Genomic DNA, 27,520 nt, shown 5'->3' on the forward strand with positions numbered 1-27,520 from the left:
TTCGAGGTTAAGGGAATACACAAATTTGCTGTTGATGAATCAGCTGGCAGTCGTATCTGGCGTAACCCATTCCTGCTTTAAACACAAAACTGTACCCTTCAAGGATTAAAAATCAGCAGATTTTGACTGTACCTTCCCTCTCCTTCCATTGCCCCCATCTTGGTCTTCCCACTGCCAGTCCACTCCTCTCACCACCCGGCCACCAGTGAAGATCCCTCTGGCTGTGATTTTCTTTGACTTGCGACGCGACTCCAAAAGCACTCTGCACAGAAAAGACATGTATTTTCACTTGTGCTGAACCTGAATCACTGTCAAAGTATCCAACAGAATGTTTTAACATGGTCTCTGATAATGTGAGCCGATTCACTTTTTTTCAGTTTTATTTTTTTTCTACAAAATGTATATCTAGGGGGGAAGCCTGTGTCTACCTGTAGCTTACTTGTGTCTCTAACTGTCCTGTGTCATGTGGTATTTTACTTTCTGCAAATCAGACTGAGCTACAGTTGAAAAATGTTTCTGTGAGCATTGGGCCTGAACAGCATCTAATCTACCACGACCTCACACCCTGACATTCTTACACGTCTTTGCTTTGTGAAAGTGATGTTTGAGGAGAGCAAATCAAATCAACCCTGAAACATTTCCCAGAGCAGTGAGCAACAGGTTACACTTTCAAATGTCATTTTATTCAGTTACATCCGAAGAAGCCCTTGTTATGGGATCGTGGGTGTCATGTTGTAACAGCATGAATAACAAGGGTTTTTTTAGTGATAAGCCAACAGTCACACCTCACCCTTTTTCATCCACATCCCTCAGTCATGGCAACGCAAACCATCAACCAGTTCTAAAGTATTTGAACACATACCTCTAAAACTTTGATATCAGTGTAACACAGGGATATGTTAGCTACTAGCTTGATAAATGAAAGTTTAATGAGTAATAAAACACCCAGCAGAGCTCTCACCCTCTAACAACAGCGTGAGCTCTGGTGGTAGACACAGCAGCTGGACAGTGAAGGTCTAACCAATACAAACAGCTCGGGGCCTCTAACCACTCCCTCTTCAGCAGTTAGTGACAGAATCTAATGCGGTGTAACAAAACACTCCACCTCGCTGTCGGAGCAGTGTGAATTGGGGAGACCTCCAGCACCTATTGTTCATTATGCAATGACTGTCTCAGGGGAAATGAAGTCGTACTCTGTTGAAAAGGCTGCCAGCTGTTGGGCCATGTGTTCATTTACAAAACTATTGTGTTTGGCTGCAATAGGCCTGAAATGGATGGAACATCAGCACAGTGCTGACAGTGTTTGCAACATCCGGTTCAAATGTGAGTTGTGGAATGTAGCGAGTGTGCACACTTATTAAATGATCCAAATAGTCCATTTATTATGCTCAAATTAAATCAGTGTTAAGTTATTTGCAGGAATTTCCTACAATAAATGAGCTCCATTATACCTCTATGTTACACATCTCTAAATACACAGAGTAAATCCTCTTTCACATTTGGTCTTGTCTGTACATGATTAAACTGGTACCAATGTTTCTCCCCTCAACACACCACTCCTTAAACATTGTTTCCCCTAGAAACGCATGGTATATTTGACTGACCTAAGGGTAGACACACATCAATTACGCCTACTTCCAGATAAAAACACACACCCAAACAGTTCCAGTCCATGGAAACTGAATGGCACTGGGAATCACCACTGACTCTAATGCTTTTGAGAAGTTGGCACAAAATTGAAAAAGCTTCTGCATCAATTTCAGCTATTCTGACTGGACAAAAAAACAATTCCAACTTTAGAAACTTAACTCACACTAATGCTAGTTCAAGTACAGATGTCAGCACTACCCAGAAATGCTGCAAAACAAACCTACCACTGTCCTCAAAGTAAAACATATCTGTATAACTGTGGATACTGCTTACATGACACTGTGAAGAATAGCTGATTAGTATTAATAACAGTTTTACATGTCAACTTCATCTTCCAGCAGAGCAAACAAGCACACAGTAGGGTACCTAATGTGAAAAGGATTTGAGCTGGCGAATGTGACAAATAAAGCAATATGAACAATGGACTTCTGAAGCACTCTGATGCAGATGACTGAAACATTAAGCCTGTAGGTGTGATTTTTATCATAGTTATTATTATAAGCAGTACTGTTAGCTGCAGTGGTAGTTGATTATAGTTATAGATAAGTTGCGTAACAGTTAATCCACTTTTATCCTTTCTGTTTAGTTAGTATCTAGTTTAAAGTAGTTTATGTGCTCTAAAAATGTCATAAACAGGATGCACTGCATTAATATTTTGAAAAACGTCTGTCTGGATCTTAAAATGAGGCTGACTTGTTGCCTGGCAACCGAGGGCTGGGTGCATGGAGACAGATTTTGTCTGCCTGTAAGCAAGTGCACTAAAGACTTCTCAAATGTCACACACACGTAAAACAACCTTAAAGTGATACTCTGGGATGGAACAAGTTGGGTCCTAGCACAAGGTTTAGGGCAGAAATTACCCCCCCCTCCCAGCTCGTCTGCCGGTTTCCTATGCACTCAGACGGGGCCAAGTTTTACTTGACCAAAAACACAAATAAACGGACTCCCACCGAAAAAATCTGATATCGGTCTGCATTCACGCTTTATTTAGAGAATTTCGTGTCGTAAAACGGCGCTACCTCCGCTGCAGAGCCACAGCTGGCTACGAGGCTCTCGCCTCTTAGTGTATCAGTCCACGCGGCGTGCCAGATATAAACAACCGCAGGTAGTCTGCCAGGATGAAGAGACACGATGAGAACTAGAGCCTTATTTAGCGGTGTTGTAGTGTGAAAGTAACACTCTGAAAATTCTCTAAATAAAGCGTGAATGCAGACCGATATCAGACTTTTTGGTGGGAGTCCATTTATTTGTGTTTTTGGTCAAGTAAAAATTGGCCCCGTCTGAGTGCAGAGGAAACTGGCAGACAAGCAGGGAGGGGGTGTTTGGTGCGTGCGCCCTGGGCTTCTGCTACAAAAAAACACTGCTGTAGGGGTAATTTCTGCCCTAAACCTTGTGATAGGACCCAACTTGTTCCATTCCGGTGTATCACTTTAAGCCAAACTAAGGGAGTGAAAGGGTAAACCTGCTGGTCACAATGAAGTGCAGGGGTTGATTGGATACTCTGTGTCTAGCCACAAGTTGAGGGGTCATGATGGTAAATGCTGCTGGGTTAACTGACCTCTCGCTTCCCGGGGTTGTGATCCTGTAGAACCTGTGTCTCAGGTGATGCTTGTCGCCATGGTAACAGGTGGTGCAGAGGTCATAATTGGTGCACTCGGCACACTTCCAGCGGATGCCAATGATAGGCTGTTGACGGCAAGTGTCACACATGGTTCCATCATGCTTGATGCCTAGGGGGGCAGTTTTCTCAGTGTTAGTTAACTGCAGTTCTTTCAGATGTTGTTTGAGAATATTACACATTCATCACACAAATTGCTTTGTAGTCTTTGACTTAACACATGCTTCTGAGACAATATGTCAAGTCAATATGCAACCTTAACTTTGTATATGAATGACTAACGTTTTAGTGAATGCTTGGTTACTTGTTGATACTCATCATACCCTGTAGCAAAGTTTAGTCATGCTCGTAGCAAATGTAAGTAAGTACATTATTTTAAAATGCCTTGACAAGTAAAGTGAAATGACAATAAATTATGTTTAATTGGTTACAGCACATTAATGACTCTGTAAAATCAGTGCTATTACACCCTAGTGAGATACTCGTGTTTCTTTTAAGTTGCAACATGAAGTCACATCGTTTGTAGATAAAATCTTAACTTTGTGTGAGCATATCCTTCAGATCTCACCCTGCTGTTTTGCATACTTTGCACAAAGCTGTCTGGGATATGCATCTGCTCAAACGACATGTGATCAAATAAGTATTTGTTTCTTTACTAATAGTCAAAAATACGATGCATACGCTAGCGTATCAACAACACAGCAACAAGTAATCCACATTGTCCTGTCTCCAGATACACAAAGTCACTGCACCCACCAAAGACCACGAGTGAGTGCCAAGAAAAGGGCTGTTAGTCAGAGAGAAGAAGCTGTAACAATCTTAAATTGATGTGGATGTTCTAGCAAACAGAACCAACTCGTGCAAAGTTACCTGTTGGAGCGCTGTCTAATATCCTGACGTCGTATGCTCCTGAACAACGGTAGTTTGCAGCGGTCCCATTATCCCAGACAACAACCACCTCCTCCGGACTTTCGAAACTCCTGACGGTGCCGACATGTCCCTCTCCACCATCCTGCTTCCCCCACTTCCAGTCGGGTCCGCGTACCACTCTCGCCCCAACTCCTTCCATCATCGCGCGGTTATTCCTGCCGGTGGTCATTTAAAAACCGGTCTCACAGTACTCCAAAATGCTTGATGAACAGTGGGCTAGCAGTCGTTGTGAGTCAGCTACAGTTGGCGCTGGGGAACAGTTTCCAAATACAAGTGCAAGCAAGTCCTAACAGGAGAGAAACGAACAATCCTTAAAGCTAACCTGCTAGCTAAGTTAGCTATTCAAGAAAGCTGCTGGACCCTCAAAATTGTTCGCACAAGCTAACGTCGACTGCAAGCCTGTGTCTCCTTAACGTTGCCCCTGAAAGAAAAACTAAGTACGTCCTGATATTACGAGCGGCCACATTGCCAGCTCTGCCAAATCTCAGCACTCTGCAAGCTGGATGACCCTCTCCTCCACTCCACACACAAGAATGCCACCTCTTCAACTTAGCAAGCTAACGAGCCGAGTTGCTAGCTATCGCAATGCTAGCTGGATAAACCTCTCCCGACCAGCAGTCCTTATCGCTGGGGTGAATGTAGTCCTTCTGGTGGTGGATTATCCGAGCGGTAGATGTCCGTGTTGACGAAAATCAATCCAAGGTGTTCCCTTTGTCAGCCAGAGATGGTTCCCTGGAGTCAACTCAGACTAAACGCGTCGCCATTATTGTCAATCATCGTTCAGACCTCTCAGACGAGCAACAACTAGCTCCGGAGATAACCGACAAAACCCGAAGACCCGAGGCTGGAAAAACAAGCACGAGCGTAGATTGAGCTGCGCATGTGCATGAGTGCTGTCCACTGACGTGCATCAAAAACCCAGAAAACGACCCACAATATTTTTCGTAGTGAACACAGTCAGCACTTTAATTCCCTTCATTTTATATTTAACAAGTTTTAATTATAATGAATGATTTTTATTAATTTCAGTTTTACTCGTTTATTGTCTTCTTTTATTTCCTAATTTCATGTAGTTTGATATTGATTTGAATTGAAGTGATAGTATTTTTTAGGACTCTTCTCAAATATTTCTGTGAGCTATTTTTTCTTTTGTAAAAACATTTGTGTTGCATCTTTCAATGCTTGCTGAAAGGTGTTATTGATAAAGAAGAGTTTTAGTGAATGGAAAATTTTGCATCTCTGGTAAAAAAAGAAGAAGTTAAAGCTATGGCCTTCATAGTCACACGATCAATATTTGTGTCACACCATAAGCTGCTTTAGAGAAATTATTTTTCAAAATTTCCACAGATATAGGGTAGCTAATGTTTTATTATGCTGTTCGTTATTTATGAATGAATGTCTTAAGAATGAAAAGACTTATGGAGGGGGGCCTCCAGGCAAGATTGTTATCTAAACAGTAAGACAAATATAGTTATCCACAACAGAAAAGTTACAAGATCATTGCAGCTGACACCGCTTTTGTAAAATAGTATTTTTCTAGATAAAGTGTGAGTCAAACTGAAGTTAGCTCATTATCAACTTCTTAAATGTAAATTTAGACTTCTTCATCTGTATGTCTGCCGTATCTGTATATCTTTCACAGGCATTTCCAAACTTGTCCAACATCATCAGAGTACAGCAACAAATGTAGGCCTACGCGCAAAGATTGGATAATAGGAGAAATGTTTATATTTTTTCCTAAACCTTTGTAAATTTCAGAATTACAAAAACAACAAAATCACATTAATCTCAAGAAACTTTGGTCAAATGTTTAACCCATGACTAGTTTTAATTTTGGAGTGAAACTGACACTGTCATGATAAAATAAAATAAAATTCTCACGAGGCCTTTAATTTCTAACTGATCACTCCCCTTTGAAGCAGCAACGAAATGATGATAAGTGAAATAAAATGATTTTTTTCAAGGATCCATATAATTTTGGTTGACAGCAACCTAAAGTGGTGTATACATTTTAAGAGAAAAATGCTGACTTTAATGTAATATAACATTATAACTATTCAGTCATGTGCTGAACCTTCTGTCTGTGGGCTTCCTGTGGAGAAGACCTTTGCCTCTGTTTGTTAATTTTCTTCAAATGTGGACTTCGTTTCGCTTTTTTCATGATTATTTTCCAAGCTGTGGAAAATAAGAATGTTGATGCATAAACGTTCTTGTTTTCTGCATTCTTTCTTAAAGCTCTCTCTTCAAGACTCCTGGTTTAGTACAGCTCTTTATCGTGCACTTCACGTGTGCTGACTACAGGAGGCGTCAGGCTGTCTGTGAGCACCGTCCACTGAAAGCTGGTCAAAGAGCGCCACCGCTCGCTGATATTTATATAAATATATCTCCCCTCCACATCAGGTCCCCTTGACTGTCTCCTTCACAGTGGGCTTGCAGGCAGACACAGCTGACTTTCAACCGAGCTGGCCACTGTCCTCACAGTCTGGGTGACATCAGGGACCTTGCAATGATCTCGCTGGATTTGAATTTCAACATTTTGACCAGAGATCTGTCGCATTATTTGGAAAATCAAGTGAAAGTTGGGTTGTTCGGTTCGGGAGTAGGGCTGTCTCTGGTACTGGGCTTTAGCGCGGCATACACCTGCTACTATTTGATTTCAGTAGCGAAGGTAAGAACGACACATGTATCGATTATGACTCCTGATGATCACTCGGGAACTATTTTGTAGCATTACTATGGCTTGTTGAATGAAAACCGGGTTTCCTCATGGAGGCGCGTCGTCGCTGCCATGCCTGTGATGATAACCGATATACCGGCATATTTACTGATGGAGGCTGCATCTGTCCACTGCTGGACTTGAATATTACAGTGGGGTGAATTTCAGCCTTATGATAGACCATCTAATCAACAAATGTACAATTGATGCACAGCATTACATTCACGTGGAGCACTTATGTAACTGCATTAAACCTTCAACAAAAGAGTTACAGTTTGATGCATTGAGGAAGCTAAGCTAACGCCGGCAGGTTTTATGTAGTGCATGTCAGACCTACAGTTACAGTGCTGTGTTTTTATACAGTGTTACAGCAAATGAATGACTTAAGCATTGTTTACCTAAACGTGTAATATGAACAAAAAAAAAATATTACCTGTATTACAAAGCCTTTACACGTGTATAATAGGTAACAGCCTAAGTTACTGGTTTAATTTCGCCTTTGTGAACAACAGTGTCTCCATCTGTGGCCAACATAGTTAGCAAGAAGCTAAATTATGTAACAAATGCATGCTTTGATAATTTCAAAAATAACTGTGCAATAGCTTAATTTTAATCATACTAGGCTGTTGCATTCCTGAATTTAACTCTTAAAGTGCAAAAATGACTTGTGATATAAGTTCATACAGATGTGTGCTTCACATATCCTCATTACATTATGTTAAGGGGTTAAACTCATAATAACTGCATTTATTATATAAGTACTACCTGCATCAAATTAGTTAGATTTAAATATAAAGGTTGTATCACCAATACAGGTAATATTTCATATTTATTAATGTTACACTGATGGTTATTTTTTTATTAACACCTGTACCATACTTTGTTCTCTTGTATTTTGTAGAAGCCACAGCTCATCTCAGGGGGTAAGAAGTTCTATCACTTTCTAAGGGAGCAATGTCCAGTAGTGTCAGAAACCTACTACCCCACCTTTTGGTGCTGGGAGAGCCGCATCCAGACTCTGCTGAGACCTTTTGTAACAGCCAAACCTGGAGTCATCTACAGAAAGTAAGTCATTCACTTCCACACACGGCACAGCAACAAATGCATCTGCTAAATTCGTATTTGACATATAAAACATTTTTAGAATATTTCTTATCTGATACAAGGAAGAAGAAGTTGGGCTCTGGCATAGCCACAGCAAATATGCATTTAATATAGCAGCTTTCCTATTCAGGAGAGCAATAAAATCCCTGTGCCAACGGTGAAATGCTTTGGTGAGAAATTTCTAAAACATGCTTAGTCAGAAGGAAAACTTCCATTGCCTATTTCTTCATTTCTTTCTTACCAGTTTCACAACTGGAGACAAATCCCAGTCCTGTTCTTAGCTGGGATTCAAAAGCTCAAAGGAGAAAGGGATCTTTTGTGGGCCGTTGCTGGCTCGGGCTGCCCTGCCTGCACCCTGATAATGTACATTCTGTCAAAGATTAATTGGCACTGCATTCCTTGCCCCCTGTGTACACAAAGCAGATTACAATTACTTAATTAAGAGAGACTTATTTTTCATTATTAGCCATTTAAACATATTACATCTGTTCTGACTTTGCCAAACTTGAAATCCTTGTTGTTGGTAGTGTAATGTTGTTGAGTGCTTTTGATGTTAAGTGCTGTGTGTCATTTGGTTGCCTATAACTTATAATAAGCTCTTTTGCTTTGTTCATTCTTTACATAGAATGTGAGGTTAAGCACAAATCCTAACATGAAAACTTGAAACAGGTTGATTAAAAAAATGTATTATTTCTGAATATTTCGATTTTTAATTCAGAAAATTCATTCTAAAAATCAGATCATCAGTCATGGTAATAAATGCAGATTTTAGATTTTTTTTTCTGCACTGGATAAAAGTGGAAAGTAAATTGCCTTGTTTTTGCCAAGGAGACAAATAGACTTAATCTCATAATGCAGAAAGAGCTGATACACCCTATAGCGCAGGCATCTGTTATCAAGCCTATCATCATGGTCACATTCCTTGCTTTACTATCACATTTCCTCCGGGGACAACAGGACGACCCTTCCTCCTAATGAAGTTACCGAAGGTTGACCCAAGGACAAGCGTTATAAAATGACTTATTTGTCATTGGCTGTCTGGGTGAAATTCCACTCATCTCCTTGTCCGAGCTGAGGATTAGCTCCAGGTCTCCTCCCACTTTGTGAGCTGGTCATTCAGGATTGGCCCTCGCTGGCTTTAAAGTCTGGCCTCAGGTGCATATTTCATGGCGGGTTCTGTAATTTCATGCTGATGTCGTTGCCACTGGACTGGACCAGTTGGTTCCCTGGCCACGTGTGTCTGTATGTGTGTGAGCGCAGTGCAGGCTTTAAAATGCACTATAGTGCTGGCATTGAATGACCTCATCTGCAGGGTGAGTGTTGTCGAGCCTGGGAATTGATTGATCATAAGAGCCCACTGGTGCAATGCCCTCTTTCTTATCTCAACCTGTGTGGTGATGCAAAGCACACTGACAAGGTGATCACAGGGGGAACGAGGCAGCAGACAGTGATCGTTGTACTTGTATATCCAATTCCCTTTTGGCAGTGCTTGTGGTGGATCCAATGAAGTAATCGCCTTACCTGTAACTGAACGGAGGTTATTAATTGGGCAGGGACCTGAACCAGACTGTGTTTAATGACCACTCAGTGAGAAAACGTGAATTTAAGATAGAATTTAAGAATGATTCAGACATCAGCATTGTCCTGTTAGTGTGCTCAAGTATCTGCATGTGTTTAGATGTTGCAAATAAACAGATAAATAAAGATACAGATCCTTGTTGCTGAGTTGCGTGTCTGGCTTGTCTCTGCAGTGAGCTCATTAAGGCAGCAGATGGAGGACAGATCTCTTTGGATTGGTTTGACAACGACGAAAGCTTCGCTCATCCCGACCCCGCCACCAGGCCCACTGTCCTCCTCCTCCCCGGTCTGACCGGCACCAGCCGAGAGTCCTACATCCTGCACATGGTCCAGCAGAGCCGGGATCTGGGTTATAGGTGGGTGGTCTTGGCAGGACACTTTGGATGAGATTCCAGAGCTGAGGGACAAACTCAGGGCACTAAATCACACAAATGACACTCTTTTGAGCCAGTGCTCTAATTTTCAAACATGCAGATAATTTGTCTAGTTGCAGTTGGAAAATCTCAGCAGTTGCACAGATATTGATCAAACGGCGAAACCTGATACACACTTTTTCCCAGATTCTGTAACTTTTACATAATGAGTGCATTAGGGTTGGGGTTAGTTCAGGTGATGTGCACAAATAAAGTGTGCAGCCAAGCTCTCTGTCAAGAGCTGCTTTAGTAAATAGCCAAACGTAGCACAAGCTTGAAGAGCTGCAGAGCGAGGCACTTTTCTCCCCCCATTCTTCCTCTCCAACAGACCCCTTCTCTGTGTTCTCTGCACTCATTCTTTCACCCAGATTCAGGAAAGCATGGGAAGAGAGCCGGCAAACTCAGCATCTTCCACCCCTCACCCCTGTCTGTGTAGCTTAATGAATTACAGCTTATCCCAGTACAAGCTTTGCAGCTTAGCCTCAGACCAGCTTCCGAGTCTATGCTGCAGTGTGTGTTAAAGCAGTCCCCCCCACACGCTACCACCACCTCCCGAGTCCTTTTAGTCCAACACCCCCGGACAGCCCCACCTTGCTGCTGAGTTACACCAATAAAAACTGCAAGTCTGACTCCAAGAGATAATAGATGACTGGCGAGTGATGAGGGGCGAGGAGATGCCTTTGCTCTATGGTACAAACACAATGCTCTTCACACAGCTGGCTCCTTTCTGCACACCTCATCATATTCCCACTTCAGTTTTTTTTAAAAGCTAAGAACATTTGTTTAAAAAGCATTCAGGCCACTGTGTTCCATCGAACATGCACAGTTTGTAACTTATAATGGCAATAACAAAAAAAAAAACACATGAGATGAAGAGAATTTAAAAGGGCATTGGATGTTTGTGTAGCTATATTACTTTGTTACACAAAAAAACAATGGATTGCAGGTAATCTTCTTCATCAAGCAAGTAATCTACTTGATTTTTGAAAGCATAATAAATATTCAGAGCCTCAAGGTGACATATTCAGAAAGCCTCTGCTTTTTTCAAATTGCCTAAGGTGTAAATGAAAAACAAAAACCTATTCAGCACAAAATTATATCAAACAAGCTCAAGCAAAATATTAATAAACTGGTGAGTTGTTCCTCTATCTAAAAATTCTGTTGGAATTTTTTTTTCCTTTGAGGGAAATGAAACAAAATCTGCCAAAAAAAGACTGAAATGTTGAAGTCGAGTCGGCAGAACCTGAGTCCAAGGAAAGAGAAACAAAACCAAGTTGAATCTCCATTATTAACATCACTGACATTTTGGATATTTTGAAAACAAATTAGTTTTATTTACATCGGCTTCACTAGTAGTCAAAATTCAACTAACCAGTTATCTAAAACACCAGGTTGAGGTTGAGTCTCTTCAGTTGCTAACATTATCACTAGCTTGCTAACACTAACAAATTGAAAATCCAAAGTAACTGTAGCATGCCGCTTACTTTTCTGAGTTCATTCTGGTGGATGTGAAAGCTTCAGTTTGTCACCATCTTTTTTTTACTCAATGGTTCTTTTACAAATCTAATATGTTGCTCAGCTAAATAACTACTGTAAAATATTTGAAAGCAACTTTTAATACTCTAGCGACTTTTAATCCTGGCAACAACTGTTGCTGATCAAGACGACACTTGAATGCATATAAATGTGACTTAATGATAACCTTCCATACAGATGTCCTTTCTCAAATTTGGCTGTATGAGACTTTTGAGGGTTAAAATCAATAAGGATGTTATTTTTTGTAGGGGATAAAAAATGTCTACGTGTACACATATAAATTAAATACATTTTAACTAAGAAAAAAAAACTGGCACTGCTTTGACCACAGGGGGTGCCTAAATCAACACAAAGCAGAAGTTTTTCTTTACAGCTGTACTTGAATTCTGTCCAGTTACACTATAACAAATAAGTTTTGATCTACAATAAATGCTGATTGAGGTTGAATACTAGCTTTTAAAAAAAGTCGAATAGATCAGTTAAAGCTTGGTATTTACATCATAGAGGCTGGAAACTGTGTTTTTTTATGATTTACAAAACATTTTACTACATATTTTTTTTCTGTTGGTTTGGAACTAAAGTTATTTATTTATACTTTTTGCTCATTTTTTTGCAAAACCAATTCATGTAACATGCAAGTTATAAGCTAAAACAACTAAACGAGTATGTTTTTGCAATTTCAGGTGTGTGGTATTCAACAACAGAGGGGTTTCTGGTGAAACACTGCTGGTAAGACCCGACTGTGTCATTCCAACCTCTCACACTTTGATATTTAATTTCTCCATTTGTCTTCTACACGTTTACAAAGGCAGACGTGTGCACCAGATTCAAAGGACTGTTAAGAACAGTCAGTTTTCCCATTAGTCAGTGTGACAGCTTCCCGGCTGAGTTGTCCTTTTCACTGCTTTGACCAGCGCAGAGCATGTCAGCCCCACACGTGTCACAGAGCCTGCAGGGAGCCTGAGCAGACACTGCACACACAGTGTTGTTGCACAGCGGGGATTAAGTTGCAGGCAGATACTGTATTTTAATTCCGATCCACAGAAATATGACCTCGCTGAGCACGTGCTGTTCTGACACCTGGCCTAATCTGTCCTCTTACATACCCGGGCGTATTTAGCCAACAGAATGGACCTGAGCTCTGATAGTGCCTAGCAGGCCTGCTGTGTTTATGTCCCTCCCTCTCTGTATGTATATCTCCATTCTATAACAGAGGCTCATTCTTTATGGCAACTGGATCAACCAGACCTAATCACATCATCACTCCCATACAGAGATCTCATCCTAAGCACAAGTGGAGTTTTATTACAGACAATCAAATCTAATGTTCCATTATGTGGATATAAATCCAAATCTGTGTCCCTCTGTTGTTGCAGTCTGTATCAGCTGCAGTTTTAGTTTGTGTAAAAAGAATCATAAAAGTGACACTAATTCAAAGAGTCGCTCAGTTTGATTTGAACAGTATTCTAGGTCAAATAGACTATTAAGTTGGCTCAGCTGTCCTCAGATGAAAAGAAAGTTTAAACTCTATAACCTTGGCACTGTATCAAGTGTTGGTGAAAGGAGGGAAATGTTCTATATTTGATGCAAATGATTCAGCATTTGTTCGCTCCTGTGAGTGTTTTCTCTGTGCCCACTTAGTGTGAATATCTTGCATTGTTCAGCTCCTTCGAATGACCCACTGTGTGAAAGACGCCCCCTGCCTCAAAGAACGTTCCGAGTGCCAGTGCCCCATTTCTAGACCTCATTAACATCCTGCTATTTCACACTTTGCTGTGGAGATGCTTGGTCATGCCAACATTCAAGTCTGCAGAATTCTTAGAGGTCCATTTTCTTTTCCAACATCTTTACATTTCATGATTTATAAGTTCTACTATTTCACTAAAGGTCTGGGTAGGGAGTAGAAAAAGAGGAGTATATTGTGCCCGAGTGTCTGCTTGAATCTTAATCAAGGGCCTTTTAGAGCTGCAGAGTCAACAGCATCCTGAAAACCAGACTTGTTAAACAGGCTGCACTGAGTTTATGTTGCTTTGCTTGCTAATGTTCAGGAACCTGCTCCACCTTATTAACTGTTAAGACAAAATCTGGTTATTAGAAAATACCCAGATGATCCACCATAACACAGTATTTTTCAAGGCTAACAAAAAGAGCCCCCATGATGGTGATCTTACAATGTTTTGCCTTTAAGGGTGGGGTTACTTGTCAGTCAACACAAATTCAAACTGGGCTCCTTCTTCTTGGATCAGTGCCAGCAACAGCGCACACCCACAGCCTGTGACTACGTGAATACATTCACTAGCCCAGCAACCACCTTTAGCATCGTGTTTCTACATTGGAGAGACTCTAGAGCCATGCACTTGATTTGGCATGTTAGCATAAGCTAATCACTGGATTATTTGACACATCTCTGCTCAGTAGAAAGCCAATTTGTGTCACTCTTTGTTCCGTTCTGTTCTCCAAATTCCCGAAAGGGAGTGAAAGTCAAGCCAAGCTTCACCCTTGTTTTGTAAAAAACTTTTTTTGTTTGGCGTTTCGTTTCACTTCAGTCGTGTTTGTCTTGCTCCATACTACGTTCACTATTGTAGCCGCTCGGATCGCTTCTTCCACTTACTATTAGCATCACCACGCAAATCTTGCGCACTGGGCGCACAGTGATTGGCTGATGTAACCACGCTTACTCTCCGCCCAGAAATGTCCTGATACAACCAAAACATCAACATACAGGCAGAGGAGAGGGTTCGAGTCAGACACAGGCACTGACACACATGCATAGAGGCCCTGAAGTGCATTTGAGCACTGTTAAAGCTTTTTGTTTTATTTTTTGGGGAAAAACCTGCAGAAACTACCTCTAAACGGTTCAAACCTGTCAACAAAAACCAAGAAAAACGATCAGTGAAGAGGCTAGAAGGAGTTTAGTTTGTTTTACTAAACAGAATTAAGTTGTGATTTAAAACAAAAAGGATTTACTCTGTTTTGTTGAAATCTCATAATTGGTGACTGTTTTGTTTTCCCGTCCCATCCAGACCCCAAGGACCTACTGCGCAGCCAACACAGAGGATCTGGAGACTGTCATTGGGCACATCCAGAAGAATTATGAAGCTGCTCCCATCATGGCTGCTGGAGTATCAATGGGAGGGTAATGAAGCCACTAATTTCCAGCTGATAGGATATTTCCATACTGGAGAATAAATTTCGAACAATTCTTAAAGCATGACCCACAGCTCTACAAGACATCTTTAAACATTCGTGGGTGACTGGGTAGTGACTAAATAAGTATTTAGATTTTTTTTTTGAGTTTTAGCAGTTGTAGAATATAAATTGTGATATATGCCCTAAAATATCAGTGTTCAGTGGTTCACCAGAGAAGGTGCTTATTTCTGCACTGCACTAATCCTGTGAAGTGAAGGATTGGCCAGGAATGGAACATGTCCCAATCCCTGTTTTTACCCATCTGTCCCTTCCTCTCGCCCTCTCGCCCTCTCTCTGAATCCAGGATGATGCTCGCCAACTACTTAGGGCGCAAGGGCCGGGAAACCTGTCTGAAAGGGGTGGTGGTCTTCTCAGCAGGCTGGGATGTGTTCGAGTGCACTGCTTCACTGGAAAAACCTCTGGATCGCTTCCTTTTCAACTCCTACCTCACAAGCTGCCTACAGGCCTCTGTGCACAGGTCAGCTGGGGTCAGAGTGGGATTAACACAGGCGCTGATTCACTGTTAGATCTAAAAGCTAGTCGATTGGGAGCTTGGTTTTTAGACATTTATCTTTCACATGTTGATAGAGGATTTATTGTTTTGCAGTCACACTGATCACATTTCTCTGGGTATGTAAAAATGGGCTTGACTTAACTGTGCAGCATGCTAATATAACACAAAACTTGAAAAGTTGATTTGTTTCAGCCTCTATTGACAGACCTTATCAGACACAACTATTTGAACTAATAGGAAACATTGACGGTTTCATTTCTAATCCCCCGCAGACACAGACCAGTGCTTGAAAAGTGTTACGACATCGATCATGTCATGAAGGTCAGTATTATTTTCAGTGACCCTTAGCCACAAATGCTAATCTAATTAAGCAAAGTAGCCAACATTCAATCAATGTACTGTGACCCTACAGGCAAAGACCATTCGAGAGTTTGATGAGAGGTTCACCTCAATAATGTTTGGCTATCCAACCAATGATGACTACTACCATGATGCCAGTCCTGTCCACAGGCTGAAATCTGTGCAGGTGCCAATGCTGTGTCTGAATGCTGCTGATGATGTCTTTTCTCCGTCCCACGGTGAGTCTAACAAATTTAAGCAGACAGTTTTTAACTCTGTTTCTTAAAAAGTATTTTAATTGGTAGGACATATCGGGTAAACCGAAACATCAAGCAGGCTGTGTTTCCTTTGCAGCTATCCCCGTAGAGACAGTAAAGCAGAATCCAAACCTGGCCCTGCTCATTACCTGTCATGGCGGCCATATTGGTTTCCTGGAGGGCCTGTGGCCCCGTCAGAGCACCTACATGGACCGAGTCTTCAAGCAGTTTGCTAAAGCAGTTATCGAACAAGGCAGCCGACTCCAGGACCTCTCCTGTTAAGACAGTTAAACAAAGTGTTCCTCTAGTCCTACTTCCTTTCTTTCCTTCCTTTTTTGATCTTTTCTTCCATTTACACCATCCATCTTACTATAATCGCCGCATTCCATACTTAATTCCTTCCATTTAGAGTGTTTTCATTTTCTACCTTCCTTTGTCCTTTTTCCGCCTCTTTCATCATTTCCCCTCATATCTCCTTCAGTCCATCATTTGTGCCTTCCTCCTCTCCCTGGTCCTTTTCTGTGTACCTCCTTCCTTCAATTGACTTTATTTTAACTTTGGCCTTGATCCTTCCGTCCCATTCCTCCTCCTGCCACAAGCAAAAAAAAACCAACAAGAACTACATTCTTTCTTATTTGAAAGGCACATTCTGATGAATGCAGCGTTTGTGCTGCATTCAGAATCCATTTATTTATTCCAGACAGCTTACAACTCATTGTATGTAACCATAGAATGCTTTAAAAAAAAAAAAAAAAAACGCAAGCAAAGCTGTTCATGTTGAAAAGCTGAATCTGTGCCCATCTTGGTTAGTCGCATTAGCTAGCAAAAAAGAGTTCTGCTTTTATCTTGTGCAATTATTTGAAGTTAACACATGACTGTACTGTACATGAAAAGTCAATCATCTGTCTCCATGAAGCATCTTTTAGTGCTCATTTTAGTAGGATTTTTAGCCCTCAGGGATTGTCTTGATTTACTCATACTTCCTTCTGTCCACTGTATTTTTGTTTTGTCGATCACTCTTCAGTTTGTATTTTCATACAAAGGCTGATAATATTTAAGTTAAAAATATTTTCTTGATGTTATAGTGGTATATTATGGGGAATGCACTTATTTAATTGCTGAGTGTTGGATATAAGAAGATCAGTAGCACTTTTTTATCAGCTTAATGGTTTAATCAGACACCGGAATGGGTTAAATAGGCTAGCCTAGCATTATGATTGGAAGCAGGGGGAACTAGTAGCTTGGCTCTTTTAAAGAGATGAACAAAAATTCCACTTTTCAGTGCAAGTAGGTTGTTTTTGTTGCATTTTTCAGATTTGGAAAGTATAAAAGGACAAAACTGTAAGATTCAGACTTGAAAAAGACTAAGATATCAGAAAAAGGTGCAGAACTTCAAAAGCCATGAAGGATCTATAAAGCATTATCCACTGAGGAAAAGACAGTTAAGTTTAAAACAAAAACTGACATAGCAGTAAAAAATAACTGAAGAATCACTGAGAAAAGTCACTAAGTGTTGTATCTGGAACAGTTACTTGTGAGGTCAGTGTCACCTCTTTAACGATCTAGGCCCATATGCACATCCAGTCATTACACAAACAGGACCATTAGTCATAATGTACTGTCATGGAGTGGCCCATTGGGCTGTAGTGTTAGCTGAAGTCACGACTGCTACAAATTGACAAATTAACTAACTGCACTGACCAAGGAACTTCCTGGAAAACCCCTTTTCAACAATTTAAAGGATGTATGAAGTATGTGAGCAGTAACTGTAACATTGTTTGAAAAAGGACAAATCCATTTTCTTACGCAAAGGAGGATAAATGGGCCTTAGCAAGTGCGATAATACTGCTGTTGGCACCTGTAATAGTGAGGCCTACATTTTTTTCACCTCGTCTTTTTCTTTTATCACTAATGGTTGGACATACATACATTTTTTAAATAGCTAAACTGTTAGTGTAACTGACCAATAAACATTGTATTGTTGTACACTGGTACATCCAACACAATAGATGGCAATAATGAGTGCCTGTCACGCAAGTAAAAAAGGAAGATGAAATGCGAGGTAGTCCGGTTCGCCGATTTTCCCAGTCAGTACGACATCTCGGTAGTTTTGGTCCTGTTTATGTACGTCAGACTTTTGGCCGAATCATTGTGCAGTGTTAGCAGAGTATGTTTCAAAGGCACCCCCTTAATACACAGGAGGGGAATCACACACAAGTGACAACAAACAAAAGTGAAACTGATCAAGGTAGGAAGATCATAGACAATAAGACCAGGAAAAAAATGTAGATTTGATATGCTGGGGTAAAATCACTACAAACAGAAGCAAGACACTCAAAACACATATACACACATCCACAAATAATCAGCAACTGAAAACTGAAGCAAGAAGGATTCAAAACTTAAAAACAAGCCCTAACAGCTACTGTTTCCCCTTGTTTTCGTTCTTTATGCTATTATTACTTTAGCTTATTGACTGCTTCATATAACCAGATAAACCATGGTTCTGATCTTCTGGTTCAGTTTCCCTCCAAAAAGCAAATGAGTGTATTTCCCAAATAACTCCTTCCTTTAACCCTTTGCATGCACTTTTTCTTTTACACATTCTACCTTTACGCACACCAAATAGTTCTAAAAATGTATGATATGGAGAAAAAAAATTATTAATGACAAGGAATGTGAAATTGCACTATTTTAGTTGAAACTATCATGCCTCTAATTCCTTAAGGCAACGCACTGCATTTCATTTGCTATATGAAGATATGTCCCAAAGGCTGAACAGAACAGTATGTACTGTAAATTCCATGAGGTATTTGTGAAAACGTCAGTGGTTCTCTGTGTGTTTGGGAATCTGAGGGTGTTAAATATCGTGACGTGGATGAAGGTGATGTGGATGAAGGTGATGCATATAGAAACGGACAGTGTACATAGCACCTGTTCGAAGCAGTGCTTTTGTTTCGCCAACAATGATTAAAGGACTGGCTGCCATGTATGAGTTGGCATCCATGAAACAAGTAAACCTGACTGTCAGCCAGACTTTGGGTAACGCACTGCATGAGGGATTCTTGACTTCCTGTTCCTGTGGAATTTTGGTGTCTGTTTGTTCTGCCAAGCGTCTATCGAGTAGCATGTGTCTCATCAGTGTCATCATGTCCTCAACCTTAACATCACTTTGTTATCCGTAGCACAAGGACATGTTTGTTTGATTCATAGGATGCTGCGTTTCATTTTGTACACAACGTGTAAAGATGAAGTAAAAAAAAGAAAATTCTGTTTAACATGTACAGCAATAAGATTTTAAAATGTCTCTGTAGTATAATTACCAGTATATGCACATTATCAACATGAGTGTACTATGCTGTATTTAATAAATTATTAAACAGAGTCTAGGTGAATTAGTGTGCTGTCTCCAGTAGTTTTCCTTCTGATGCACTTTAAGGACAGAGTGGACTGCCCGACTGACCGCACGCTGCAGGTAAAAGTAATTCACTGCAACTGTCTTGTGTCAGCACTTCTCTCTCTTTCATTGTCTTTAGTTCCTGTCTTTGTCCGTCCTCTGTGTTTTCTGTCTCACTTTTTCAAGGCTGCCATCTTCTGTCTTCTCTTTTGCTCTTTGGACTGTTGTCACATTTATTGCCCAGCTTTCTTTTTTGGTTCTGTCTTTTTGTCCCTTTTCTTTTTGCTTCTGTTTTTGTTTTATGTGTTTCCATTGACCTTTTCTCTTTCTGTCTCTTTTTCTTCATGTATATATTATATGTCATTTATTTTTCAGTCTTTTTTCATGATTGTTTATCTCTTTTGGACATCTTTCTCTTTGTCTCTGCCTTTCCACAGCTTTTTTTTTCTTTTTTTCTTTCTTGTCTTTCATTTTTCACTGTTTGTTCTTGTCTTTTCAGATCCTTTTTGTCCTTTACTTTTTGTTTCTATTTCCCTTTTCTCTGTTATTTCAGACCTTTCTTTCAGTCCCTGTAACTAGTAACTACTTTTCATCTCCAGTTCTGTCCTTCCTCTCTCCTTATTCTCCTATCTTCTTTATTTCTTTGACATCTTGATCTCTTTTTATCTGTCTGTCCTCATATTTTTCTCTGACTGCTCTTTCTTTTTCTCTAATTTTTAAACTCTTTGGCTAAATATTCATAATCCGTTCACTGCTGAGCTGGGCGCTCATCAGTCACTTGAGGTGTGCGGCTTGTGCCATAACTTCACCTCTTGTCACTGTCTTTCTCTTTAAAGTCAAGCATTTGACTGGCTTACGGCGTGGCCACTGACCCCTGCATGGGTCACGCTCCCTTTCGTCTACCATCACTGTGTTGGTCTGTGGTCACTGGAATCGACTCTCACTGCAGACTCACGCGCTAAGCTGCTGATAGGATGTGCATTGCTGCAGCAGTAGTGGATGTGATCCACCAAAGGCAAACAGTAATCCCCCAGCACTCCATTTACCTTCACCCCCCTTCCAATAAGCCCTCAGACAGATGAGCTTTGGTTTTAGCTGGGTGGTTTATAGAAGCCTGAGAGTAATTAGAGTAGTCTGCCAAGCAGGATGAGTAATTTACTGAAGGTTACCAGCTCTGAAAATTGATATTATGTGGCAGAAATCAGTCTATTATCTGCAAATATAAGGGAAGTTCGCAGCAAATGTTTGATGGACATGCAACTTTTTTACATGTTATGATGGGATTCAAAGGATTTCACTGTGGTCTGGTACAAATTTTAATCATGTAACTGTCTGTCACTGTCTGAAAGTAGTTTAATAGTAAGTAATGCATCGCCTGAGGACTCAATAACTGAGAGAAATGTGTCAGAGGGAATTATCGAGAGACATTTTCTCATTTTTCTTTGACATTTTTATTGAAATATCAGCTGGAATAACAAACCAAGCATCAGAACCATGCAAAGAAACACAGTTATGTTTTTGAGCATTCAGAATCAAATTTCTGGCTTGCAAATCAGAACTCTTAATCTTCATTAGCATCATCTTTCTGCTTCTCAAAAGCAGAAATAATGAGGCACTAGAATCAGTATGCCATCCACTCTTTGGTGCCCTTTCTTCCTTATTCTACCCTGACTGCAGCTGGCTGAAAATAGCTGTGTGTTATATCACACAGGGGCTGTAGGTTGATGGAAAGTGTGCTCTAATATTACCTCGCAGGAGCTGAAATAGTTCTGTCCCTGGACCAACAATGCCCCTGTGCCCTTACAGAGTGGAGATCCTGTAGCATCCATTAAGGAAACATTTCTCCTCTTGATAATGAGAGCGGGGTCATGGTGCATGTAGTCACAGCACGGCTGCAGAGGTGCTGAGGTGAAACAAATTTCAGGGAAAGGGGGTTGACTGGGAAATGAGCAGGGTGCTCGGCTCTTGAGCAGAATTAAAAGATGCAGGATTGGGTGGATGCAGAGGGGAGTGAGAGGATTATTAATCACAGGCTAAAGGCAGGGCTGCACATGCATTTCAACTGCACTGCTTAAGCTTTGTATTAAAGCACTTGCAACCCACTTTAAAATGCTCAGCAACTACATGGAAAGCAAACCAAAATAACACCGAGCTCATCACAGAGATGAAAATCAGAGCTTACATGTAAAGCAATTTTTAGTTAGTACAAGCAGTGCCGTTCTGCCTTTGAAAACAGTTGTATAATGACTCCTGTGGCAGCAGAGGAGGCTGACTGAAGCTTGTAAAAAACAACCCTAGGAATGTTATCGAAGCTTCCCTGGTCTATGGTTAAAAGCTTTAACTCTAACAGCAAGACTTTGATTCAAAGAGAAGATCTGGAGTTTGGGAATGAAGTAAGTGAGGGGGCAGCAGCTGGGCTTACATTACTCAATGAAGGGAAAATGAAGCTTTAGGACTGGCACTCAGGGAAACACTCACAAGGAAGGTCATTAACACCTGTAGGGGAGAGGGAAAAGTGAGATTAGATAAAAAAAAGACACTACCACAGATGAGATGAAATGTGCGAGGAAGCATTAAGACAAACTTGGATATCATGTTCTGTACAAACACAAACCTGCCTCATGTCAAGTAACAAACCAAGGTGTGACAACACCTGGTGCACAACTCACCAGGCTCGCAAACTAGAATCATGACAAGTTGATGTCAGGAGCAGCTATATACAGCAGCTGCTGCTTACATTGTTGTCTGTTGTGGGCAGGGGTGGAAGTAACAAACTACAATCATCAAGTTACTGCAATTAAATATATTTTTTAGGTACTTGTACTTCTTGAGTATTTTTTTCAAGTGTGTAATTTTACTCATACTTAAGTACAGTTTACACCATGTGATCTGCTTCACTTCTTTTAAAACCACAAGTCGCCACTGAAAACGCCCATAGTTTGAACCAATATTAATATACTATATAGAACAACTAGAAAAGCACTCAGAGAGCGCAGACCTCCTCTAAGCATATTGTGATTGTCACACAACACTTTAGCCCTACTTTAATGTTATACTTTCTTTCAGCTGCCTGTCTGCTACAATTTGGTGTTAGTTGCAGGTTTGTACAATAATTTGTTACCTGATAGTGTTGAAAATTATGATGACACAATACATATTGAGTATCTTAGTATCCAGAATATTGCCAGGATGTGGATCGTACTTTTACATCTGTCAGAAATTATGGTGACGTGGTGAAGTTAAATAAAATTTAGGAAATAAATAGGTTTGCTTGTAAATTCAAAAATTGTTTGTAAACAACAGACAGTGTTATGATTTAATATAACCCATTTCAAAGGGACAGGATTAGATAAATTGATACTGCTTCCTACTCCTTTTCACTCATGCAAACTGAGAAACTTAATCAGTGATTGTCTTGTTCTGTTTTCATTTTTTTTTCTGATTACCATTTATTTGTATTATTTATTGTCTAACTTGTCATCTACATAAATGAAATAGAGTCATTCATGTATTCATTTATTCATTCAACTCTATAACAGATAGGTACACTGCAGAGTGAAATTCTGTTGCAACTGTCTCAAAACCCTAAACAAGATAACATAATAAGTGTATCCATAAACATTTTTATGTAAAAGGGGAAAAATATATGAATAATTTGTAAAAGAAGAGCAAACCAGTTGAATACACAAGCAGGATGTTTGTACGAGAAGGGAAAACTTGAAGATGCCCTGCAGTCATAGCCCTTATAACATTTTCAGACATGATACATACAGTAGATAGATTCGCCTACATATTTGTATCAGTACATACGCTCATCAACGCCTACATTTTCCTTACTTGTGCATCTGGACTTACATTTTCTCATAAATGTATTCACGTGTACATATGTACATGTAAACCCACATACTTTGCATGTAAAGTTCATGACCACACCCATGCATACACCCACATGTGTGCAGCTGTAAATAGAACAGTATGTCCCCATGTGCAAATATGAAGTGCAGTCTGTGTATGTTCATAGCAGATGATCACTCATAGCAACAGGTGGGCTGAGACTGAGGTCCTCAAAATTTTCAGCTCAAGAAAAGTAGTGCAGATCCCTCCGTTGTGGGAAAACACAAATAGGTCAATCCAAAACCAGAGAAAAACATACGCTTAATTAAGCTGATCACCAGGAAATAAGACTACTTATGTGTAATATGCACAGTTCTTCCAACATTAATCTGCCTTTACTGATACTGTTGTTTTCCTGACTTGGTCAACCTTGGGGGCTTGAGGCAACAAAGAAATGTGGAAAACAGGTCACACAGTTTTTTTTGTATGTTTTTATATTTAACTAACCCTTACTATTCTGTTTATATTATTAAAAAATGAGTGAAATATGCAGTTGTAAATATTTTTATTTTATTTCAGAAGAAATGCGACATGCTATCAGTATTTGGCATCCACCCCAGAGCAGTGGAGGAGCTTTTGCAGAACCTGGCCATTTTACTTTAAAATGAGGGCAATAGGGTAAGCAGATTGTAGAAGAATAGAATAGAACAGAATAGAATAGAATAGAATAGAACAGAACTTTACTGTCAATGTGGAGTACAACAGAATTGAAGTCACAGTAGTAATCAAGAAAACAAAAGTAAGAAAGTGTATAGAAAGTGCAAAAGGTCCATAAGAAAATAGATGCTGACAGCTTGTCCATCATTCTCCGGTTCAGCCAGCCTCCACCTCCGCAGGGTCCAGGACTGAGCTTCTTCAGTCATGCTCCATCTCTGTCTCCTGGATCCTGTCTGCTCACAGCAGGTGAAGCTCTTCCAACGTTGGTGTCTGATTTTTAGCTCTGTTAGCCATGTCTGTGAATAGCATGATGCTACTCTGCCCTCTGGTATTCCCTCTGTTGCTGGGTTAGCATGGCTAGCTCGTCCATCTTATTGGAGATAGATCTTACGTTCCCAATAACGATGGATGGAAGAACAGGTCCATGTCGTCACTTCTTAGCTCACACCTGAGAGCCAGCATGTCGTCCTCACCTCCTTCTCCTCACCTTGTGGGAAGACATCAGGCCTTACACCAGTTAGCATTGACATGCTACAGGCTGCTAACAGCTGAGTTCACATGTAAACAATGCAGCCATGGTTACATGTAGGAACTCCAGACAAACACAGGGGAAAAAAATAGTAAAAATATTACTGAAGCCACAAAAAGTTTGGTGTCCATGACCAACTAATGAGCCATACAAAGTAATGATCCACTCTAAATACAGATAAAGAGACGAAAAAAATACAAGAAACAGACAAGAAGAGAGAGCTGCTGCAAAAGGCAGCCATAGCCAACAGGGCAACGCCTAGCAACTGTTGATTGTGGTAGGGGTCTTACATGATCCTGGTGGCTTTGTAAACTAAATGAAACCCAACGACTTTCTAAATATGTAACCACATCTGAGTGTTTTATACATACACATGCTTCAATTTTTTTCTGTCATGCACTATTCATGTAGACTTTTCTTTAACTCAGCATATTTTTAAAGTTAAATGCAGAATGTTTGTCACAAAGTATTTCCATTATTTGTTGTATAAAAATAAGGTGTATTGTGATAATGTCATTTGCACTGAAAACAAACAACAAAATGAATTTAAAAGCATTTTTTATTACATTCATAAATTTTCATCAACAGTAGCATGACTGATGTCATACATTCACAGGCAGCAACCACAATAGTAAACATGAGGTAGATCACCCAGACACCACGGCTAACACACGGCTGCACATGGTCATCGAACATATTTCAGTGAAGATTGTGAAAGCAAGTTGCATATTATGTGTTAAATTACGCAAAAGAAAAGACACATTCTATGGACCTTTGGAGTTAAAGTTAAACTTCTGATCAGTCTCCCTTTGTGGACTAACTTCTGGTTTCATGTAATAGTGGGAAACAATATTTTCAGCTGGCAACTTGTATAGTGCAAGTTCACATTTCCCGCCCCCCGTGACATTCAGTAGATCGAAGAATCATTCATTTTGGGTCTTGTGCAAAGCCTTCGTGGATGGTTTTGAAGAGGACACATTCCCTTATTTTGAGCATGCGATCAAATATTACACATCAATATGATTATCAGTCCAAAATGTTTGTCAAATAAATAAGAATCCCGGCATGGACTTGATTTCATTTTTAACAACAATCCAACACAAGAACAAGAGGGGACACAGACATATGGGTAAAGACACATCTAGGTAGATTCTTCTTGCCTTTTCAAACATCACAAAAATGCAGAAAGACATAATGACCAAAATATACTGGCAAAAGTTACACAAGACTAAAAAACACCACTAACCCTCAGCGGTTTAGGGGATGATATAATATATTAATAATGTAAACAAAGCTTTAAACAGTACAGTAGTCCAAAATCAAATTATTTCTTTTTGCTCAACTTTAACAACACTTTGTTTCCCCCTCACAGTTAAATGGTTTCTTCATTCGCATTGGTCAAGATAAAAATACAGCGACTTGAGCAGTGACAGTCTGAAACCTCACCTAAGGCATATTCTTTGGACAACCCTGTGCAGACACATATAAAAACATTCTTATTTCAAGTACATGAAATGGTAAGGTCAGCTGCTTTTGGCTACTTCTTCTTCTTTGATTACACTTCATTTTGGCAGGGAGAGGTTGTTGTTCAGTTTCACCTAAACCATGCGTGTCAAATCAGTCTCAGAGCAAAACGTCAGAAGAGGAGGTGAAATTCAGGCACAGTGAGCAGCAGGATACTTGGCAGTGATTTATAATGGCATTTATGGACATTATGTGATTGAAATACCCAGTATTTAAATTGATAAATACCTTAACGCAAAACTGAATCGTTTTCCTGACTTTCATGTTGCTTTGTTTGATTGAATGGATGAGTAAAACCCTGTGGCATGTCAGATGGATCCGTTTTTAAACTACTGACCTGCTCCACCCGACAAGATTCAAGCCACAACAAAACATCAATGAACTTCATTCTTGAAATGACCAAATTCCTTTTTTTAAATTCTTCTGGATAAAACTGTGTAAGTTGTTATGACACTAAACCTACACCCATAAGCTTCCTGTCAAGATTATCAAATCTTATTCAAATATTTCATCAGGCACGGAAGAAAATGAGTCCCACAAATGTAGTTTTGTTTCATCACAGATATCAGTTTCAACACTTGTATCAGTATTAATCTAAATGTGGTATCCAGTAATTGATTTAGATAAACTGTAATGTGTTCTGTTCCTTTCAATACTTTTTTCCTTAAAATCCACTGATTTGATGTAAATATCTCAAGGCAATAATAACATGATCCTAGCAGGGAGCGAAACATTAATCTAAGCTAGCAAACGTTCAGCAACCTGTGTTTTTACATCAACATTTTGTGTAAAACTTAGTGGTTTATGTCAGAATTTGATAGTCTTAATGGTAGGAATCTAAAACAACCTCTTTGTTAGTATGTTTTGAATGTAGTAAGTTTTAGAGTCTATGAGGCAGAGCAGGTGCGAAGGAAAGCGAAGGAGAAAGGCAACGCGCAGCAGAGGATGTCTTTGGTGCTAACATAAGTTAATGCAGTGGAGAGAAAAGCTGTACCTCTTTCAGCAACCGCCCTTTGATCTCCCTTTAAAACCCTGAGATAAACAAGTATGTCCAACATGGGACGTACTTTCATTGTCCATATACACATTACAATCTTCAAATAGTCACATCATTAACGGGAGAGTGTCCATAAAAAAAAAAAAGAACAAACAACAAAAGAACTGAAGCTCAGTTTCAGCTGTGCTTTTTCATCCACAGCAAAGTCTTTTTCAGTAGAAGCTTTCACTGAGGCAAGCCCAGCTACAAAGATACAACTCACCCTGACCCTCTTCAGAGTCAGCGGTACAGTGCACTGTGATGGTGCAGGTGTAGAGAAAGCCACATAAGGTGTCCACTTGTAGGGCACTTTAGATTTGTGCTCCAGCAAATCCCCTCGGGACCGTCCATCGGAATGACAGGAATTGTGATTGCTGGCTTATTAGTGTAGTAATCTCTACTCTCAGATTGTGTGTCAACAGCAGAGCACTGAAACAGGTTTAGGCTCAAACATGGCGGCCAGTCAGAAAGTAGAGTGGTCGGTCCTCGCTGCAGTTAGCCGTCTGAAACTCGTCCCGCAGGCGAAACTGCCACTCATCCTCCAGCTCCAGACGGGCGATGGTCTGACGCAGGGAACTTCTGTCCTGGCTGATAACGCAGAGAGTGGCACCTGTGGATACGGTCAGGGTGAAATAAAGA

General features: G+C 40.2%; 3 protein-coding genes across 9 annotated transcripts in view; 1 reads left to right on the plus strand and 2 right to left on the minus strand.

Moving 5' to 3' along the window:
* Positions 1-5,031, minus strand: part of mib1 (MIB E3 ubiquitin protein ligase 1) — a 52,835-nt gene extending 47,804 nt beyond the window's left edge. For 5 of the 6 annotated variants that reach the window (XM_074688384.1, XM_074688383.1, XM_074688385.1 and 2 more), the window contains exons 1-3: positions 4,139-5,031; positions 3,209-3,380; positions 133-262 (exon numbers count right to left, since the gene is read on the minus strand). In XM_074688384.1, the coding sequence (XP_074544485.1) occupies positions 133-262; positions 3,209-3,380; positions 4,139-4,367 (531 nt within the window). In that variant the 5' untranslated portion in view covers positions 4,368-5,031. The remainder of the gene's footprint in view (positions 1-132; positions 263-3,208; positions 3,381-4,138) is intronic. The other variant, XM_074688386.1, reaches the window with a different exon arrangement.
* Positions 5,032-6,598: 1,567 nt separating this feature from the next.
* On the plus strand, positions 6,599-17,195 carry abhd3 (abhydrolase domain containing 3, phospholipase). The gene is made up of 9 exons (XM_074687766.1): positions 6,599-6,866; positions 7,816-7,979; positions 9,770-9,952; positions 12,229-12,274; positions 14,569-14,681; positions 15,039-15,212; positions 15,521-15,569; positions 15,661-15,826; positions 15,942-17,195. The coding sequence occupies exons 1-9, from the start codon at positions 6,705-6,707 to the stop codon at positions 16,124-16,126; spliced, it is 1,242 nt and encodes a 413-aa protein (XP_074543867.1). The 5' UTR covers positions 6,599-6,704; the 3' UTR covers positions 16,127-17,195.
* A 7,723-nt stretch (positions 17,196-24,918) lies between these two features.
* Positions 24,919-27,520, minus strand: part of greb1l (GREB1 like retinoic acid receptor coactivator) — a 47,523-nt gene continuing 44,921 nt past the window's right edge. For both annotated transcript variants that reach the window (XM_074689337.1, XM_074689338.1), the window contains one exon: positions 24,919-27,491. In XM_074689337.1, the coding sequence (XP_074545438.1) occupies positions 27,328-27,491 (164 nt within the window). In that variant the 3' untranslated portion in view covers positions 24,919-27,327. The remainder of the gene's footprint in view (positions 27,492-27,520) is intronic.

Source organism: Halichoeres trimaculatus, unplaced genomic scaffold (assembly GCF_033239565.1).
Source record: "Halichoeres trimaculatus isolate MK-OKI-2021-1 unplaced genomic scaffold, fHalTri1.1 fHalTri1_scaffold_15, whole genome shotgun sequence".
NCBI classification, from domain to species: Eukaryota; Metazoa; Chordata; class Actinopteri; order Labriformes; family Labridae; genus Halichoeres; species Halichoeres trimaculatus.

Excerpts from the sequence above, each read along its gene's own strand:
- abhd3 (XM_074687766.1), top strand. The coding sequence starts at position 6,705 with ATGATCTCGCTGGATTTGAATTTCAACATTTTGACCAGAGATCTGTCG. Across the intron at positions 7,980-9,769 it reads CCTGGAGTCATCTACAGAAA|TGAGCTCATTAAGGCAGCAG; the intron begins GTAAGTCATTCA and ends TTGTCTCTGCAG. Across the intron at positions 15,570-15,660 it reads ACATCGATCATGTCATGAAG|GCAAAGACCATTCGAGAGTT; the intron begins GTCAGTATTATT and ends GTGACCCTACAG.